Source organism: Vidua chalybeata, chromosome 27 (assembly GCF_026979565.1).
Source record: "Vidua chalybeata isolate OUT-0048 chromosome 27, bVidCha1 merged haplotype, whole genome shotgun sequence".
NCBI lineage: Eukaryota > Metazoa > Chordata > Aves > Passeriformes > Viduidae > Vidua > Vidua chalybeata.
This window is the reverse complement of record NC_071556.1, coordinates 943,567-962,801: the sequence shown is the minus strand read 5'-3', so window position 1 is coordinate 962,801 and position 19,235 is coordinate 943,567. Positions and strand designations below refer to the sequence as shown.

Sequence of the window (19,235 nt, the reverse complement as noted above, 5' to 3'; positions counted from 1 at the left end):
TATTCAAGTGAGGGGTCCCCATGATACCTGCAGTTGTCTGAGTTCCAGTGATCCCAGTCCACCATCACACTGCTCCCAGTCACCCAAATACTCCAGTATGCACCTAGTGGGGAGTGTCAGACTACAGCAGTGAGGGTACAGGGATTGTGGGCACTGGAACCAGTCAGCTGGGAGTCACTGGGACACTAGGATGACTACAGATGTCATGGGGACCCCCTGTTTGGATGGGCACTGGGGTTAGTAGGAGTCATGAGGGGGTTCTGGGGTGACTGGGACATTCTGGGTAATGATGTGCCCGGGGCCATTATGGGCCCCAACCCGAACCACTGGGGTTGCTGGGGACAGCGTGGTGTCACTGGGACCACTGGGACTCTGGGGTGGCTACTGGAGTCATGGGACACCCCCTGTTGGGTGAATACTGGTGTCACTGAGAGTAGTGTGGGCTTACTTGGGCAGCCGGGAGCTCCTGTTGAGTAGGTACTGTTGTGACTGGGACCAGTATGAGCAGTACTGGGAGCACTGAGACCCTCTAGAGTGGAGTATTAGGGTCACTGGGACTCTGTGGTGACTACAGGCATCATGGGGATCCCCAACTGTGTGAATACTGGAGACACTGGGAGCAGACTGGAGGTCGTGGGGGACCTCCCCTTGTGTGTTTAATGGAGTCACTGGGACCAGTATGGGCTGTACTGGGGTGACGGGAAGCAGTGTTGGGGGAGTACTGGGGTCACTGGGACTCTAGGATAAGTACTGGTGTCATGGGTACCCCCTGCTGGGTGGGTATTGGGATTGCTGGGAGCGGTGGAGCAGGGTAGCTGAATCAGTGGCTCAGCTCCGAGGTGGGCACTGAGGTTACTGGGAGCGATGGGAAGACACTGGGGTCACCGGCACGGGGCGGCGGCGGTGGGACGCCGCCATGGCCTTGCCCCTTTAAAGCGCTGCCCACAGAGGACCGCAGGAGGTGCGTCCCCACCTCTTTGTTGTTGCCCCTTTAAGGCGCTGCCCTGCCACAACACTTCCTTGTCCCCACGCCGGCTGCTGATTGGTCGGGCCGCCAGCAGCGCGCGCGCGCCGCGCCCGACAGCCCCGGTCCCCCTTCCGCCGCTTCCCTCTGACGTCACCACATCCAGCCAACCCGCGTCTGGCTGCGCTCAGCGAGTCGGCGCCGAGCGGCCAATCGGCGGCGGTGCGGCGGGAGCCTCGTTTGCATAATAATAGAGGGGCGTGGTCAGGTGAGCGGCGGCGGCGGCGGGTCCGGACGGGGGAGCCTGGGGGGATCCTGTGGGGGGATCCTGTGGGGAATCCTCTGGGGGAGCTCCTGGGGGGGGGAATCCTGTGGGAAGGGCGTTCCTTGGGGGGCTCCTGCGGGGTGATCCTGTGGGGGATCCTCTGGGAGGGGCGCCCCTCTCGGGACTCCTGGGGGGGCTCGGCGAGTCGCGGGTTATGAGGGCGAGCCCATTGGGGCGCTGCGATGGGACCCCAAGAGGGAGGGCGGGACCGGTGAGGGGGTGCGAGGGGCGCGGAGTGTTTTGGGGATGAAGCTGTTGGGTCTTGGGAAGGGGGCTTCCTGCGGGGGAGGGCTCAGGGGTCGCTGGGGATCGCGGTGGGAGTGGGGCCAGGAGGATGAGCCCGTGGGGGCTGCGATGGCACCCCCAGGGAGGGGTGGGTCAGTGGGAGCGGGCTGGAGCCTGTGCCGGGATCCTGGGGGCTGGGGCGGGTGGAGAGGCCAGTAGGGGGCTGGCTGGGAGGAGATGCCGTTCGGGGAGGGGTCCTGTGATTTCTCCACGAGGGAGACGCCTCCGAGGGGGGGTTTCGGCAGGGAGACCCCGGTGGGCACCATCACCCAATGACAGTGCCAACTGTGCTCTGTCCCCAGGGTGCTGACCGAGACCCCTGCCCATGGCCCACAGCATCAAGCAGCCGCCTACCGCCCTGCTGTAAGTGCCACCACCTCCTCCCTGTTGTGTGTCAGTGCCCCTGGTGAAAGAGCAGCAGAAACTCACCCCCTTCCAAGCCTTGAGGGTGGTCTGAGTGTGCTGAGGAGGGATTGTCCCACTCTGCTCTGCACTGGGGCAGCCTCACCTCCAGTGCTGGGGGCACTTTGGGCACCACAAGGTCAGGAGGACCCAAAGCTGCTGGAGAGTGTCCCAAGGAGGGACACGGAGCTGGGGAAGGGGCTGAGGAGCGGCTGAGGGCACTTGGCTCGTTCAGCTGCAGCACAGGAGACTGAGGGGAGGCTCCTCGGGGGCTGCAGCTCCTCCCGAGGGGAGGCAGAGGGGCAGGGGCTGAGCTCTGCTCTGGGCCAGGGACAGGAGGCCAGGAAGGGCTGGAGCTGTGCCAGGGCTTGGCATGGAGCTCAGGGAAAGGTTCTTCCCCCCGAGGCTGCTGGCACTGCCCAGGCTCCCCAGGGAATGGTCCCGGCCCCGAGGCTGCCAGAGCTCCAGGAGCGTTTGGCCAGCGCTCTCAGGGATGCTCAGGGTGGGGTTGTTGGGGCAGCTGTGCAGGGACAGGGCTGCACTGATGATCCCTGTGGGTCCCTTCCAGCTCTGGATATTTCAGGATTCTGTGATTCTAAGCACATTGGAAGATCAGAACCAGCAAGGGCTGAATTTCTCTGAGATTTGTGCTGTCCTGAGTTGTCCTTGGCCCTCCTGACACGGGGACTGGCAGATGGGGAAGCGCCTCAGAGGTGGAAGGAGGTGGATGCCAGAATGAACTGGCTAAGGAGGAATCTTATCTGAGATAACTTTACTTTTCAAAGCATCCTTAGGCATTCGAGGAATCTGGATCACAAGGGGGGAGGGTGATCTGTCTGGTGCTGGAGGGTGTCAGCCTGTTCCTGGCGAACACGATGATGCTGTGGACATCACTGAGAACATTGCTCTTGGAGCTGATAAAGCCAAAGGCTGGCCATGACCCTGCACAACCTCAGAGGGTTCTTTTTACCCAGGAGCTGGAAGAAGAGGTGGTCTCACACATTCCTGTGGGTTTTTTTTGTGAATGTGGGGGTGTTGGCCCATATTCAGGGCACTGGTTGGCCTCTGATCCTGGTGGAGGGACATGTCCCACTTTTTCTACAAAGGCCACTGCAGTGTCAGGCTCTGTTCTGGGGGCTTGAAGAAGGGGCCCCCTAAGTTAACTGCAGGGATGGCTTGTCTGGGTGATAAATGGAGAGCAATAGCTTAGGGTCTCTGCAGGGATTGGGGTTTGCTCCAGGTACATGATGTGGTAAACACAAGGGAAATTCCAAGGTGCATCCTGAGCAGGTTGGGATCACTGTGGCTTTTGGCACGTGCGTGCCAAGGCTTGTGTTTGGTCCTGGGCTGGTTCTCAAGTCTGGGTACTGGGTTGGAACCCAAGCGAGCATCATTTGGTGATACTCAGGAGCCCTTTGTGGCTCCCCTGACATGGTGAGGACATTTCCAGCAGAACAGGAGCTGCCTTGAGGACCCTGGGGTATGAATGGGACAGAGCTGGGGGATGGAGCCAGCTGGAGGAGGTGCCAGGGGGTTAGGGTGCCCCAGGGTGATGCTGTGGTGGGACACAGAGGCTCTACCCACCTGGGGTGCCCTAACCCCCCGGCACCTCCTCCAGCTGGCTCCATCCCTCGGGCAGGGAGGCTCTCCCCGAAGCAGCAGCTGATCCATGAAGCCGTGGAAGTGACCTGGGGAGAGGGGCTGGGCCCTGCAGTGCAGCCGCTCGAGGTGTCAGGGAGGTGTCACAGACAGCACAAACCTGCTGGGGTGGTTCTGGCCAGAGCAGCTCAAGCCAGTGCCCTGCCCTCATGCTCTGCCTCCTGGGTTCCTGGGATGTGGGTGATGCTCCCAGGTGGTGCCCCTGGTGCCATGATCCAAACCCCTGTGGCTCCTGCTCCCTTGCAGAGTCCCTTGGGACTCCTCACCAAGGTGTGTCCCAAGCCCAGGTGACAGGCAGGGATGTGACTGTCAATGTTACCTGACCCCAAGAGCCAACCCCCATCCAAATGTCCCTGACGAGTCCCAGGGCTGCCACCAGACCTCAGGGCAGCTTTAGTGTGCAGGGCTGCCCTGCTCACAGTGCTGGGCTCTGCTTCAGTGCCATTGCTCTGCTGTAGCCTCCCCTCATGGGAAGAAGGGCTCCATAGCTGGGTTTGGGGTTGTTTGACTCAGGGGGTGCGAGGTCATGCTGCTGGGGCATGTGTCACTGTTGGTCCCCATGGTGTCCCAGCCCTCTGACAGTGTTCTGGTTGCAGACATGCCACGGGCAAGGCTCAGCATGGGAACTTCGTGGTGGCCATCAAACAGGAGAAGGGGGAGTCGGCGCGGGTGGGCGGCGAGAAGCCAGAGGAGGAGGTGAGTCCCAGAGCCCGTGTCCCTGCTCACACCATCCCTGGGAGTGGGGCCCAAGGTGCCCAGCCCAGGGCTGTCCCTGCCCCTCCGCTTGCCCTGCAGCAGCCCACATGAGTCTGTGGCTGTGGCCACGGGCCAGGGAAGGGCTCAGACTTTGCCTTGAGGGCTGCGTGGGCCTGGCGGCTGCTCCTGTGTCCCACTGATGAGATGGTTCTGATCCCTGATGGGCTGTCCTTTCCCCATGGGTGCCAGCCGGTGAAGAAGAGGGGCTGGCCCAAGGGCAAGAAGAGGAAGAAGATCCTTCCCAATGGCCCCAAAGCCCCTGTGACGGGCTACGTGCGCTTCCTGAACGAGCGGCGCGAGCAGATCCGCACGCAGCATCCCGACCTGCCCTTCCCAGAGATCACAAAGATGCTGGGAGCAGAGTGGAGCAAACTGCAGCTCTCAGAGAAGCAGGTACTGGCCCCCAGCGGAGACCCCCCAGGGCTGAGCAGCTCCAGAGCCTGCTCCCCAAACCCCTGAGCTTGCTTCAAGAAAGGTGCTGGGCCCAGTGCTGAGGAGTGGAAGCTGGGCAGGGAGGGGTCAGCAGATCCTGACAGGTTGGGTTGGGTCAGGCTGAGGCCCCTCTGTGACCCACCACAGCGGTACCTGGACGAGGCGGAGCGGGAGAAGCAGCAGTACATGAAGGAGCTGCGGGAGTACCAGCAGTCAGAGGCCTACAAAATGTGCACGGAGAAGATCCAGGAGAAAAAGATCAAAAAAGGTGGGTTGTGTGAGCAATGGCTTCAGGATCCAGCCAGGTGCTGCCAGAGCCTTTCAGGGACATGAGGCTGGGCCCTGGGGTGACCTCCTTCCTCCCCTGCAGAGGACGTGGGTGCAGTGGCCGTGAACACCCTACTCAACGGGCACCCGCACAAGGTAAGGCCCTGTCCGATCTTTCCTGTGGGGAAACTGAGGCACTCACACTGCTGGGCTGGCTGCAGGTGTGGGTGGGCAGAGGGAGTTCTGAGGCTGTGAGTCCCAGGTTCCTGGAGGGGTGGGAGGCAGAGCATAGCCGTCCTCCCCCCTCACTTGCCAGACAGGGCCAGCCCTCACCCTGTCCCGGTGCCCTCATCAGCCCGGCCCCAAGGTGATGGGGTCCCCTCTGGTGGGCTCAGCCCTACCCAACCTCTCCCTCTCATCTCTCAGGCTGGTGAGTGCAGCGACACCTTCTCCACCTTCGATGTGCCCATCTTCACCGAGGAGTTCTTGGACCAAAACAAGGGTAGGGGCTGTGGAGGGTCCTTGGGAAGCCCGTGTGGAGGTTCCAGGTCCTGGCTGGAGCATGGGTATTGGTGACACAGCTGCTTGGAAGAGCTGTGTTTGGCCTGGCTTTGGGTTTGGGATGAGGGGGGTGTCCAGGGTCTGTCCCCACGGACACGGTGCTGTCCCACAGCCCGGGAGGCCGAGCTGCGGCGCCTGCGCAAGATGAACACAGAGTTCGAGGAGCAGAACGCCATCCTGCAGAAGCACACGGAGAGCATGAACTGCGCCAAGGAGAAGCTGGAGCAGGAGCTGGTGCAGGAGGAGCGGCAGACCCTGGCCCTGCAGCAGCAGCTCCAGTCTGTGCGGCAGGCCCTCACTGCCAGCTTCGCCTCCCTCCCCATCCCTGGTGAGTTGGGGGCAGCCATGGGGCCCCCCAGCTGCTGGGACCCCTGCCTGGGCAGAGGGGCACTGAAGGGTCCCCGCATCCCATGCAGGGGAGCACTGTGGGGCAGTGGGGTGGTGGTAAGTGCCCATCTGCTGCTGGGGTGGGATGCTGCAACACCTGGGGAGCTGTCCAGGAAGCCCAGGGATGTGACAGCCAGCTGGCTTCCCTGTCCTGGGGCAGGGCAGGCTGGGATCCCTCCTTCTCTGGATCCACACACACACAGCTGCACCCCAGATTGGCCCAAATCCTTGTGTTTCTGGGCTTGTGCCACTGCAGGAGATGGCATCTGGCGCTGGGATCCCTCCTGCAGTCCCCAGCGCATGAGCAGGTTGGGCTGGGGACCTGCCGGCCCTGCTCACTGGGCTGTCACCTCACAGGCACTGGGGAGACCCCCACGCTGAGCACCCTGGACTTCTACATGGCCAAACTGCACAGTGCCATTGAGAGCAATCCCCTGCAGCATGAGCCGCTGGTGCTGCGTGTCAAGGAGATCCTGTCCCGGATTGCCAGGTGAGTGCAGGGCTGGGACCGTGGCACAGGTGTCCCCATGGCACTGCAGGGTTGAGCTCCAGCTGGTGGCGATGGGAGCTGAGCAGGAAAGGTGTGGACAGAGATAGGCAGAGATGGTGCAGCTGCTCCAGGGAGCTGTGGGAGAGGGAAGCCTAGTCCCTGAATTCAGGAGGTGTCTCCATGTCCAAAGATGCTGATCTGTTGGAGCAAGTCCAGGGAAGCTCACAGAGATGCTCCACGAAGGGGCTGGAGCCCCTCTGCTCTGGAGCCAGGCTGGGAGAGCTGGGGGTGCTCCCCTGGAGAGGAGAAGGCTCCAGGGAGAGCTCAGAGCCCCTGGCAGGGCATGAAGGGGCTCCAGGAGAGCTGGAGAGGGACTGGGGACAAGGCCTGGAGGGACAGGACCCAGGGAATGGCTGCCACTGCCAGAGGGCAGGGCTGGATGGGATCTTGGGCAGGAATTGTTCCCTGGCAGGGTGGGCAGGCCCTGGCCCAGGGTGCCCAGAGCAGCTGTGGCTGCCCCTGGATCCCTGGCAGTGCCCAAGGCCAGGCTGGGCAGGGCTTGGAGCAGCCTGGCACAGTGGAAGGTGTCCCTGCCATGGCAGAGGGAGAAGCTGGATGAACTTTAGGACTCTTTCCAATCCAAACCATTGTGGAATTCTGTGACTCAGCTATGCTTTTCTCCCTCCTCAGTGAACACTTGTGAGAGGACCAGTCCTTCCAGACCCCGGACCTGGCTGGACCCCAGGCCTGTCCCTTGGAGCTCACTCAAGGGACAGTCTCTGCAGGGGCTCTGGCTGCTCCCCCTACCCCTTGCACCTTCCTGCAGCCAGGACCCCCAGCCCTGACCACCCGAGCCACGGCTGCACAAGTTCCAGGGACCTTGAGCTTTGGGGGACAAGCCGTGACAGGGCTGAGAGCCCAGCTGGGGCAGTGCTGGGAGAGGCTCAGCATTGGTTTGAGCACTCCTGGTTTTCCCCTAGGCCCCCCAGCCATGCCTTGCCAACCAGGGGCTCCCTGAAGCCTGACTGGGGCAGGGGATGGTGGGTTTGGGCCTGGAGTGAACACATCCCATTAGGGTGAACTGGGGCTGTGGGGACTGTGGAGTGACCAGGACCCCCTTGGTCCTGGTGCTGCCTCCTGTTCCCTGGCCAGTTTGGGAGCCCCTTGGTCCCATCCCAGCAAGGGCATGAGGGCAGCTCCTTCCCACCACCTGCCTCAGCTTTTATTTGATGGGTGCCTTCAGCCCCTGCCCCTGTCAGCCTCCTTCCCCTCCATATCTGGGACCAGGCAGTGAACTCTTGCAAACAATAAAACTCTCTAGGCCAGAGGGGAGCTGGAACTGTGACCCCCTCCTGGGGAAGGAAGCAGAGGAAAGCTGGGACTGACCCCCTCCCATTGTGGGGACTCCTGGAAGAGGGGAGCTGGGACTCACCTTGTCCTAGGGTGGGGACCCCTGTAGCAGGGGAGCTGTGACTGACCCTTTCCTGCTTGCAGGGACCCTGGGTGTGCTGCACTGGCTTTTGCCTCCTGCCCCTTTTGCCTGAGCCCCCCTGCTCTTGTGGGACCACTGTGCTGGCAACCGGGGTCAGGCTTGGTGTCCCCGGGACTGCCTGTCATTAATCTCAGACTGTGTAATTAGAGAGTGTCTTATTTTCTTACTTAGCACTACATGGGCCTGGCCCTGGCCCTGGGTCTGACGGGGACCGGGGTGTTCCCACCCCTCCCTCGCTTGCCGGGCCTGCGCTGTGCATCTGCCATTTGCCATCTCGTGCTGCCGCTCGGCTGGGGATGGAGATGGGAGCAATAAATGTGGGAGAAAACCGCTCTGGTCTCTTTGTGTCTGTGCTCAGCGGGAGCTCTGGAGCTGATCCTGGGCTTGATTGTTGGGGTGGATCCGTGGGTGACAGCCCTGAGCCCATCGCTGCAGCCCCCAGCCCCGGCTGGGGAGGAGGTGATGGTGCTGGCTCGGGGCCGGGGCTCTTCCTACGTGGCAGAGCTCACCCGATCCCCGCGGGTGACCTGCGCCACCGGCTCAGGTTCCCGGCTGCGGGGATCACCTTACGGCCGGCGGGGAGCCAGCCCCATCCATAATTCAGCAGCGCCGCAGGGATGCAGCGGGCGGGCAGGCACGGCCGGCAGCCCCCCGAGGGCGGCCCCATGGAGAACGGCGTGAGGCAGGAGCCGGGGACCCCCGAGCTGCCCGGCCCCACAGCCCCCCGGGCTCCCCGCGCCCGGCCCAGGCTGGTGTTCCACACGCAGCTGGCCCACGGCAGCCCCACGGGGCGCATCGAGGGCTTCACCAACGTCAAGGAGCTCTACGCCAAAATCGCCGAGGTCTTCGACATCTCGCCCACCGAGGTGAGGGGCTGTGGCCTGGGGCGGGGTCTTCCAACCAGGCAGGGACACCCACCCTGAGGCACTGTCTGTGGCCTGTGCTCCCCCCAAGTCACCAGATGCTTGCAAATGTAGTCCCCAAAATTTTCTGGAAGAGTGTTATGGCCTCAGGGAGTGTTATTTGCTCTTCTGGGGAGGGCTTGGGGGCTCTGTGCTTCAGTTTCCCCCCCGTATGTGGGCAAGGAGCTGTGGCTGCAGTTCCTGGCTGAATCCAGCTGCCTGGAGCTGGGGGAAGGTGCACAGGGATGGGCAGTGCAGGGTCCCCAGGCAGGCTGGGGGTCCCTGGGCCCCTCTGTTCCAGCAGTGCCCAGATCTGATTGAATCCCCCTGAACTGGCCATGGCTCCCCTGACACCTCTTGCCCTAGTGGGGTGTCCCCAGTCCCTGCTGATGGGGTTCCCCGGGGCAGATCCTCTTCTGCACGCTCAACACGCACAAAGTGGACATGCAGAAGCTGCTGGGGGGACAGATTGGCCTGGAGGATTTCATCTTCGCCCACGTCCGGGGTGAGACCAAGGAGGTGGAGGTGACCAAGACAGAGGACGCACTTGGCCTCACCATCACAGACAACGGGGCCGGCTACGCCTTCATCAAGGTGAACCCCCAGGGAGCAACCCAGGGCTGGGGCAGCCCTGGGGACTGTGGCCCTGCAGGTGACATCCCCTGTGCATCCCCTCCCTGGCACCAGGCTCCTCCCTGACTCCCCACATCAGTCCTTCCCTGGGTCCACCCTGGCCCTGGGGATCTCCCCTGCCGTGGGGACATTTGGAAGGGCTTCCCTGCCTGACCTGACTAGCAAAGGGCATGGGACCACTGAGGTGGTTGTGCGTGGGTTGGGATGGGGGCTGTGTCTGACTGTCCCCTTGAGCCGTGTGGTCGCTGTGTCCCTGTCCCACCGTGGTCCCCAGAGGATCAAGGAGGGGAGCATCATCAACCGGCTGCAGACAGTGTGTGTGGGGGACAGCATCGAGGCCATCAACGACCACACCATCGTGGGCTGCCGGCACTACGAGGTGGCCCGGATGCTGCGGGAGCTGCCGCGGGCTCAGCCCTTCACCCTCCGCCTGGTCCAGCCAAAAAAGGCCTTTGGTGAGTTGGGAAGGTCCCCCTGCTCTTGCCCTGGGAACCCTGGGATTGTCCCCAGGCCCCTGTGGCCCTGCAGCCCCTCCCCAGCGACCGAGTGCCTCCCAGGGTTTAGTGCCCCCTGTGTGTACCCCTCTGCACCCCCACTATGTGTGTGTACCCCACAGCCCTGGGACACCCACATGCAGGTGCCCACACCTGCTCGTGCCCCCGTGGGCACCCCCTTGCTCTGTGAGCGTTGCCCAGAGCATCCATGAGCACCTCATAACCACGAGCATCCCCCCCGCTGCACCCCTGGGTGTCCCTTACTGCCCCCCCCCCCCCCGTCCCACACACGGCTCACCCTGCAGTGCCCCTGGGGGGCTGGGGGATGGCCGGGCAGTGGCTGGGGATGCCCGGTCCTGCCTCTGCCCTCACCCCCCGTCCCGGGGCACAGACATGATCGGGCAGCGCACACGGACAGGCAAATCCCCAGGCGAAGGCAGAGTGGCCAGTGGGAAGGAAACGCTGCGGCTGCGGACACAGGGTCCGGCCGTGCTGGAGGAGGGGGTAAGGTCCACCCGAGTCCCCCATCCCGAGCCTATGGCTGCTCACCCTGTGCCAGGGTGGGGATGAGCATCCCCGTGCCCCTGGGTGCTCCCTGCGCTGCCCAGCACTCACCCCCGGGCGCCTCGCCCCCAGCCCAGCCCCTCCGAGGAAGAGGATGCCCGGCGGGTGGACGATCTGCTGGAGAGTTACATGGGCATCCGCGACAGCGAGCTGGGTGAGGAGGGGGCCTGGACCCTGACCTGGAGCTGACCCTGCTCCTACCCCTACCACTGACCTGCCCCTGTCCTGACCCTGCCCCTTCCCCAGCCCCTGCACTGACCCAGCTCCTCCTCCTGCCCCACCAGCTCCTGCCTCTTCCCCTGCTCCTGTCCCAGCCCCTCACACTGGCCCTGACCTCCCTCTTCTCCCGAACAGCCTCGACGATGGTGGAGGCTGCCAAGGGCAGCCCCAGCGTGGCCCAGCTTGCCCAGGGGCTGGACTCGGTGCTGGGCGAGTTCGCCTTCCCCCAGGAGTTTGTGGCCGAGGTGTGGGCAGCCGTCTGCCACCCCAAGGGGGATAAGGAGTAGCTGGGTCACTTTTATCCTCTCCCCACGCCCCCACCTCATCCCCACCCCATCTGGGGCTGAGGTGCTGGTGGGGGTCCCCATCCTGTCCCCCACACCCTCCTGAGCAGCACCTAGATCTGTCCCTTGGCTTGGGGGACAGAAGGCACCCAACCCAGCCACCTTCCTGAGGATCCCCCTTGCACATCCCCCAATGTGGTGGGCAGTGGCTGTGGCTCATTAAAGGAGAGACTGGAGGAGAAGGGCTGTTGCTCTGATTGTCAGCAGGGTGGGTTCCTCCCAGGTACCTTCCCGGGGCCCCCCCGGGTGGTCACCCCCAGCAGGCACCAAGAGCTGCACGAGCTGTGCTTTATTGGGGACGGGGAGGGGGAAGCAGCCCTGTGCCCCCTGACAGCACTTTGGCTATCGGGCTTGTGAGGGGGGAAGCCCCTGGATGCAGGTAATGAGGATCCCCTGTGGGGGTGGGATGGGGATGGCCATGTCCCCCTGCCCAGTGCCCGTCCCCAGGGTGCTACTGCAGGACAGAGCCGGCAGTGAGCTTGCGGGGCAGGGAGGGGCTGAGGGAGACTATGGAGGCCCGGGGGGGCAGCCGGGGGTACACCCGCTGCAGCACGGCCCGACGGAACAGGATGTACACCCAGGGGTCCAGGATCTGGTTCCAGGTGACCATGCGGATGTAGATCAGCAGCATCTCCTGCGTGTCCGTGGGCAGCACCTGGGCCTGGCCAGGCAGGTGCTGTAGGACCGTCTGGACAATGAAGATCTGGGGGGAGAAGGGGACAAAAGTGTCAGTGGAGAATCCATGAGCTGCTCCAAGGTGGGGAAGTGATGAAGGTCGAGGCACTGAGCCCCTTGGAGGAGTCCTGGCCCGGCTTGGGGCACTGCTCTGCCTGTCACCAGGGGCCAACTCGGGGTGTAGAGAGGTGGCAGGGGGACACTGGCAGGGGAGGTCTTACCAAGGGGACACCCCCAGGCCTGGAACCTCCCTAGCGGGGACATGGAGAGGACACCATGAAAGCTGGGACCTCACTGTGAAGGGTGGGGGACACCAAGCCCCAGGAGGGACATTGGAGGGAGGTGGGGGGAGCACACCAAGACTGAGACCCCACAAGGAAGAACAGGTGACACAAAGACCCTCACAAGGAGGAACAGGGGGGACGTGAAGACCCAGGAGGGACACGGAGGGGTGGTGATGGGGCACACCAGGACAGAGGCCTCACCAGGAGGGGCATCCAGCAGATGGTGGCGATGATCATGATGCCCACGAGCTGCACCATCATCTCCACCTCACTGTCACGGCGCCGCTGCACCGACTCGCGGTCGTGGTAGACGCGGCAGAGTGTGACCACGCTGACGGTGTTGAGGACGAAGGAGAGCAGCACGGAGAGGATGCCCAGCAGTGCAAAGAGCAGGCAGAAGATGACGTTGCCAGTGTCGGGCAGGAGGGTGAGGAAGCACCAGGAGCCAGGGAACTGCAGCGTGTAGCGCCCCAGCCCGAACACCGGCAGCAGTCCCAGCACGCAGGAGAAGCCCCACACCAGCCCCACAATGGCCCAGGCGCGGCGCTTGGAGAGGCTGGTGGAGCGCGAGAAGGGGCGGTTGATGCCCAAGAAGCGCTCCCCGGCCATGGTGGCCCCCAGCAGCAGCGGGCACTGCCCGAAGAAGACCATGGAGAAGCCGAGGAAGTTGCAGAGGTGGCAGCCAGGGTCGACCTTGGCCCAGGAGAACTTGGTGAAGTGGTAGGGGATGATGACCGAGGCTGTCACCAGCAGCCCCATGAAGTCTGTGACCACCAGCCCACAGAGGAAGATGAGGAAGGAGGAGCGGGCCTGGCTGGAGAGCTTGCGGGAGGAGCTGACCAGGACGCAGAGGGCAAAGAGGTTGGAACAGAGGCCGATGAGGCCGAAGGCCGTGGAGAACCAGGGTGAGGCGATGCTGTTCTGTGCGCTGGCACGGCCATCGCTGGCATTGAACACCCCGAAGCACGAGTCCGCCTGCCTGGCCGTGCTGCTGTTGGGGGGCTCCATGTCCCGCACGCCCTCCTGCTCCTTCCAGCAGCCTCAGGCACCCACCTGGCTCTGCTCCATGGCTGGAGCCCCCCGCCGCTGCCAGCACCAATCCCACCTCACCCTGCAGGGGGAACAGAGGGAATTTAGGGCTGCTCCCTGTGGCCAAGCCCACCCATCATCCATCCTGAGCCTGCAGATACGGGGTCCTCCAGGGTCTGCGGAGAGGGACATCAGGGTGAATCCCCAGCCCATGGAGAGGGACACCAGGGCAGGACCCAGCTCATGCCGCCCCCAGGCACAGCTGCAGAGGGTGCCAAGGGCTGCAGCCCTACAGCTGCTGGGATTAACTGTCCCAGGCCAGGAGCCACATGGGGCTGCAGCCACGAGTCTGAATCCTGGCACAGCGGGTGCTGGGGGAAACTCAGCTTTGACTGCCTGGCTCCCTCCTGCCCCAGGGGGACATAGCCAGAGATCCCTGGGCCATCACCCTCCATCACGGTGGGGGACACATCTGAAGGATGAAGGCACAGAGTGGCTGCACCACAGCATGATCCTGACACTCTGCCTGAGCGTAAACCCCTGGCTCATTGTGAAGATGCCCCATTCCTTCAGTGTGGTGGGGAAACCTGAGGTACAGCTTCAAACTTGTACCTCAGGTTTGCTGTGCTGCAACCCTGGCATCGTGTCCAAATCACAGCCAGTGTGGGTGACAGACCTGCTCTGCCTTTCTGGCACCCCTCAGAGTGGGAGCTGTGAGTTTGTCACCAGGACAGTGGCTGTGACAGGGATGGCCGTGGTGGTGGACAGCCTGGTCAGTGTCACTCTACCTCACTTGGCCTGGGAAGCATCTGGAAATCATAGACTCAAGGAATATCCTGGGTTGGAAGGGATCCACAAGGTTCATCAAGTCCAACTCCTGGTCCTACATGGCCCTCCATTGCAAATTAGTCCAGGCTGCAAATGGGATGATGTGGGACAGGACAGAGACGTGGCAGCAGTAGGGACTGGACAGCCTGGGGCACAGACCCCCACAGGGACCACACCCCCCCTCTTCTCCTGGGACCCATTTCTCCAGGCTGTGGATGTTCTTGCCACCCCACTTCCCCTCCTGGCTGACATGGTCCTCAGCCCAGAAGCCCCAGTAGAATGCCCGGTGAGATGCCCAGCCCTACCCAACATGCCACCCCTGCAAAGCCCCCACTACAGTGCTCCTCCCTCGTGCAGGGTGGCGCTGCCACCTGTCTTCTGTCCCTCATTGAGGTTAAACCTCACACCAGCTCTGATCATTGCCAGCCCTGGCTGTTTGTCCATCACTGGCCTGGCTCTGGGTCCCCATGCCCTGCGCCTCACCCAGACACCCCTCACTGCCAACCCCTCTCTGGCCCCTGGTGCCAGGGTGGCCCCAGGGCTGGGAGCCCCTGCACACACCCGAGGCATGTGCTGATCCCACAGCCCGGCAGGGCTGGGATGGGGCCAGGCATTGCAACACCCTCCGGGGCCTCATCCCGGTGACACGCGGGGCGAGGGCGCCGGCACCCTGCCCGTGCCCGCGCCGGCCGTGTCACGGACCTGCAGCCCTGGGCAGCAGGGAGAGGGCCAGGGATGGTGCTGGTGGCTCGGCCCCATCCCTCTCCTGTCCTGTGTGGGGGGCTGGCGGAACATGGTGGTGAATCACTGTGAGGGTGGGCCTGGCTTTTTCCATGAGCCAAGAGTGAAAACTCGCTGCTGTTTGTTCTCACTGGGCCCCGAGGGACCGCGTCAGCCCCAGAGGCATCGGCCCTGCAGACACGTGGTGAGGTCTCAGCATGACATTCTAAGACCCTAAGGAGTCACCAGCCTTTCCCATGTCCTCTGAGAGGTGACAAAGTCACCCCTGCCCCACAGTGGTGCCACGTGAGTGCCTGGTGTGACAGTCCCACTCCAGCTGCCCCTTGCCATGTATCTGCCCACACTGTTCCCAAACATTTCCCCTTGTCCCAGGGTGCTCCCTCTGCTCCCTGGGGTTCATGCTGCCCTGCTGTCCCCGTTACCTGGGTGCTCACAGCCACAGGGTGCTCCTGGCTGCCCACTGGCTCACTGTGGCAGGGTATGACCCCTCCCTGCAGTGCCCAGTGGTGGGGGGGTCTCTTTGCAGTGGTACCTTGGCCAGGCAAGGAGGCAGCAGCCCCAGAAGCTCCAAATCCCACCATTATCTACATCCCCTCACTGTCCTCCCTTCACCTCCTGCCTGACAAGAGCACAGCCTGGACCCCACTATGGCCTGGACAGGGACCCTGGGGCTCAGAGGACTCTGAGGGCTGAGCAGCTGGGACCCCCCTGTGCAGAGTTGCCTCAGCTGGGCACAACACTTAGAGAGAATCAAATATTTACAAGGGGCCACTCAGCAGCTCCAGGGCTGGGAGTGAACCTCTGCTGTGCCAGAACACAACAGTGCTGCCTCTGGGAAGGGGCTCATGTGGGGGTGGGGGGTCCCCACTTGCCATTCCCCCCATCACAGGGGGATGCAGGAGGATGGACACATGTGGGGACAGCAGGTCTCTGAGCCCAGGGACTGCCCCCACTGACCCCCTGTGCTCGGGCGTGGGGTTCTGGAGCCAGCAAAATGGATGTGCCAGGGGAGCAAGGGTTTGGCAAGGGGTGCTGGGGTAAAATTCTGGAGGAGAGGAGCTAGCTCTGAAATGTTCTGTTGGAGGCTGTGGGGCACTGGCAGTGGGGTGTAGGGGGCTCCTAGCAGCACCGCAGGTTTGGGTCCTGCTACAGATGCACCAAGGCTGCCCTGCCTCTGCTGGGCACTGCTTCCTGCCCTGGCCACATCCGAGGGGAGGGAGGGAAAGGCAGATGGGGAGTGTGGGAAGCTGCTCCTTATCAGCTTCTGCCCCAGCTCACGGCTTCCCCAGGCTTCCCCAGGCAGGACTGGGCATGGGGCCTGGACAGGGCTTGCAGTATCACGCTGGGGTGGGGGCTGGGAGAGACACCACACACCTGCAAAGGGACCCCCAAACGAGACAGCAGTGTCTCCCCCACACCCCATGGTACCCTGGACCCGGGGTCTGCATCTGGATGTGGTGCTTAACCACAGGGCAGCCATGCAGAGGATGCTGCAGGGCATTTGCATTTATCCCTTGTGTGGCCACCCTCTGCTCGCTGGAGCTTTCCAGGACAATGACCTTCCTGCATGATCCCTCCTGTCTCCACAGCCTGATGTTCCTGGTGCAGGTGGTCCCATGGGACACTGTGTCACCTGTCAGGGATGGGTGTGGTCCCACTGCCACCTCCCTCCAGCCTGGGGCTCTGGGAGATCAAATCAGGTCGAGGTCATCAGCTAGGACAGGAAAGACCATGGGGATGAGGACTTGGCAGGGCAGCAGTGTTTCTCCCTGGACCCACAACCGTCACAAGGACCTGCTCCTGAGGAAGTTGGCCTGGTCTCTGTCAGAGACATCCCTAGGACACCCAAGACAGAGGACATTTCTGGGAAGCAGTGACACGCGGGACGAATCCTGCCAGGCATGATAACTGTCCTCGCTGTGGCCCAGGGCAGAGGTCCCTAGCCTCTCGTCTGACTGCGAAACCATTGACTGGGAAACATCCCCATTACAATCTCCAGGGCCCCGGAGCCGGGCAGGCGGTGGCTGGAGGATCAGCCCGGGTGCCCTGGAGTGCAGAAGCTGGGGCTCGGCAGCCCTGGGGCACCAGGGTCCCCCGCACCACGGCCGCCTCCGCCCGCAGCGTCGCGGCATCTCGAGAGCTTCGAGGCTGCTGGGCCGCCCGTTCCGACAGCCCGAAATAGACCCTTCCTTTTAGGCCCTTTCCTGAGCCTTTCCTCGTCCTTCTCCGGCTCTTCCCAGAGGAGCCAGCGGCACATGGGGGCGGGGGGCGGGTGGCGGCGGGCGGGGGGACCCGAACCGGCGGGGGAGCTCCGACAGCAAATCCCGGTTCCGACGGGACGCCGAAGATACGGCCGTCGCGGACCCTCGGTCCCGGGGACAGACAGACAGTGGGGGGAGCGGGGACACCATGTGTCCGTCCTCCACTATGGGGTCTCCGCTTCCCCTCCCTCGAAACGCCCCCGATCCTCGGGGCTGTGTGCGAAGTCGGCCGCGAGCGCCCCGAGAGCCCTGGGAGCCGCTGGAGACCCGACCGTCCTACACAGCCCCACGAGCCCCGCACAGCCGCTCCGTTAGTTCCAACTCGGCGGTCTGTCCGCCCATCCCCGTCTCTGTCCGTCCATCCCAGCCTTCCGGGCTCTTTGTCCCTTGGCCCCGTATCTCTCGCTCCCCTCCAACGCCTCCCTCCCCGCACAGACCCGAGCCCTACCTCGCTGCCGGCGGGACCCACCCGGCTCGGCTCGGCTCAGCCCTGCCGGGCTCGGCTCAGCCCGGCTCGGCTCAGCTCAGCTCCGCCGCGGGGCGGGGGAAGGCCGGGCTCGCCGCGCCCCCCGGAACCGGCCCCGTCCCTCTCCGCTCCCTCCCTGCTCGGGTCGGGCCTTCAGGCGAGGGTGGCCCCCCGGCCCCATCGCCCCCCGTCCGGGCAGCGCCCCGGGGTCCCGACAGCGTCCCTCCGGTGCAGCCCCCCCGGTGCCCAAAGCCCCCCTGGCGGAGGCACCCGCGGCTGGGTCCGTTCGGGGCTGCGCTCCCGCCCCGTTACTCACTTGTTTACTCGAGCGAGTCCCTGCCCGGGCGGGCTTGAGGCGGGGGCGCTCCGGCCGTGCCGCCCCCCCGGCAGGACCCGCACCGCGGTGGGGTCCAACAGAGGGGGCGTCCCCGCCGAGCCCCGCAGCGACCCCGGGACCCGCGAGGGATGAGGCAGCTGCGGCTCCGGGCGCTGGGGTGGGTCCCAGGGTGCTCCCGCAGCCCCGGCCGTCCCTGCCCTGGGGGATTCAACTCCCGGGGGTTTTCCCAGCCCGGCATCTCCGAGCTCGGGATGTCGCTGCGCTGTCCAAACCCGAGACCAGCAGCGGTGGCACGTCCCCAGGCAGTGTTCTCTCCCATGGTCTCAGGACGCGACAGCCTCGGTTGCTGCTCCTCGTGCTCCGCCGAGGAGGGGCAGACCTCGGCTCTGGCCTCAGAGCTGGGAGCGCCGGAGTCCGCGGGGCCCGCAGGGACATCCCGTCAAGGCGAGCAAGGGGCACAGCGGCTCGGCGCTCACGTGGGTGCCCAGGCAGGTTTTCCTAGCACCGGATCGGCAGCGAGGGGCTGCAGAGCCCATCATCCCGCTATCCCTTAGTTTGGAGCAAAGATTGTCGCAGCGAAAGCCCCGGCGGAAGGCAGGGCCAGCCCGCCGAGCTGGATCGCGCTGGCCCTGAGTGCCAGGAGCAGGAGCGGCCCCACCGGCAGCGGAACGCGCGGGGCTCGGCCGCTGCTGTCCCAGGTGGGGCCGGGGTGTGCCCGGGAGCAGCTGAGCCCATCACGGATGATGGGACACGGGGCAGCTCCACCGACTGCCCCGCCCGGGCGTGACCCGGACGAGCCGCTGTGTTCCCTGCACAGCTCAGGGCTGCGCCGTGGCAGCTTGTCCCGTGGACAAGGAGGAGCGCTGAGAGCAGCCAGGTCAGGGGAAAGTCGTCAGGGGCTTCAGTCGAGTACAGACCCTGATCTGGCCCCAGGACATGCCCAGAGGCTGCAGCAGCTCTCGGGGCTCAGGCTCCTCTGGCTGCTCAGTGACCCCATCCAGGGCCTGCAGTCAGACATGCAGGGAAAATGCCGTGCCTGGAAGAGGACATGGACCCAGTTCCAGCTGGAGATACAGCGGGACGTTTTTGGGAGAGTTCCCCCACCTCTGTGTGTGCCCAGGAGGGAAAGGCACGGGCTATGAGAAGGGAGGCTCTGCCTGGCAGCTGAGCAGGGAGGGCACCAATCACCAGCTTTGGCGTTTGGGTTTTTTTCCTCGTTTCCTCCTCCCTGGCCAGGCCTTCACTCACTTCCTGTGCTGAGCCCTGAAACCCCCCCTGCACAGGCAGCAGCTGGAAATAACTGCCAGGAAGGAGAGGCCAGGGAACGTGTCCGGTGCAGCTGCTGGCCCTGGGGATGTCTGGCAGCATGGGGAGGGGGTACCCATGTGCAGGACCAAGGCAGTTAGGGTCCCCCACCCCCATCTGCAGGCAGGCCAAG

At 64.0% G+C, this 19,235-nt stretch overlaps 3 protein-coding genes across 4 annotated transcripts; 2 read left to right on the top strand and 1 right to left on the bottom strand.

Annotated features, from left to right (window-relative positions):
* Positions 1-731: 731 nt before the first annotated feature.
* Positions 732-8,350, top strand: HMG20B (high mobility group 20B). 2 transcript variants are annotated; one of them, XM_053966013.1, is made up of 10 exons: positions 732-1,232; positions 1,877-1,937; positions 4,232-4,331; positions 4,581-4,784; positions 4,971-5,091; positions 5,194-5,246; positions 5,517-5,592; positions 5,764-5,979; positions 6,396-6,528; positions 7,219-8,350. In XM_053966013.1, the coding sequence occupies exons 2-10, from the start codon at positions 1,900-1,902 to the stop codon at positions 7,229-7,231; spliced, it is 954 nt and encodes a 317-aa protein (XP_053821988.1). In that variant the 5' UTR covers positions 732-1,232; positions 1,877-1,899; the 3' UTR covers positions 7,232-8,350. The 2 variants fall into 2 exon arrangements, with proteins under 2 accessions (XP_053821988.1, XP_053821986.1); XM_053966011.1 differs by lacking the exon at positions 732-1,232 and having other exon boundaries at positions 1,816-1,937.
* Positions 8,351-8,637: 287 nt separating this feature from the next.
* On the top strand, positions 8,638-11,119 carry GIPC3 (GIPC PDZ domain containing family member 3). The gene is made up of 6 exons (XM_053965937.1): positions 8,638-8,886; positions 9,331-9,516; positions 9,830-10,010; positions 10,441-10,553; positions 10,686-10,767; positions 10,968-11,119. The coding sequence occupies exons 1-6, from the start codon at positions 8,638-8,640 to the stop codon at positions 11,117-11,119; spliced, it is 963 nt and encodes a 320-aa protein (XP_053821912.1).
* Positions 11,120-11,373: 254 nt separating this feature from the next.
* Positions 11,374-17,512, bottom strand: TBXA2R (thromboxane A2 receptor). Its single transcript, XM_053966225.1, has 3 exons — positions 17,443-17,512; positions 12,337-13,246; positions 11,374-11,879 (listed from the first exon to the last, which is right to left on the bottom strand). Exons 2-3 carry the CDS (start codon positions 13,141-13,143, stop codon positions 11,628-11,630), a joined length of 1,059 nt encoding a protein of 352 aa, XP_053822200.1. The 5' UTR covers positions 13,144-13,246; positions 17,443-17,512; the 3' UTR covers positions 11,374-11,627.
* Positions 17,513-19,235: the final 1,723 nt, after the last annotated feature.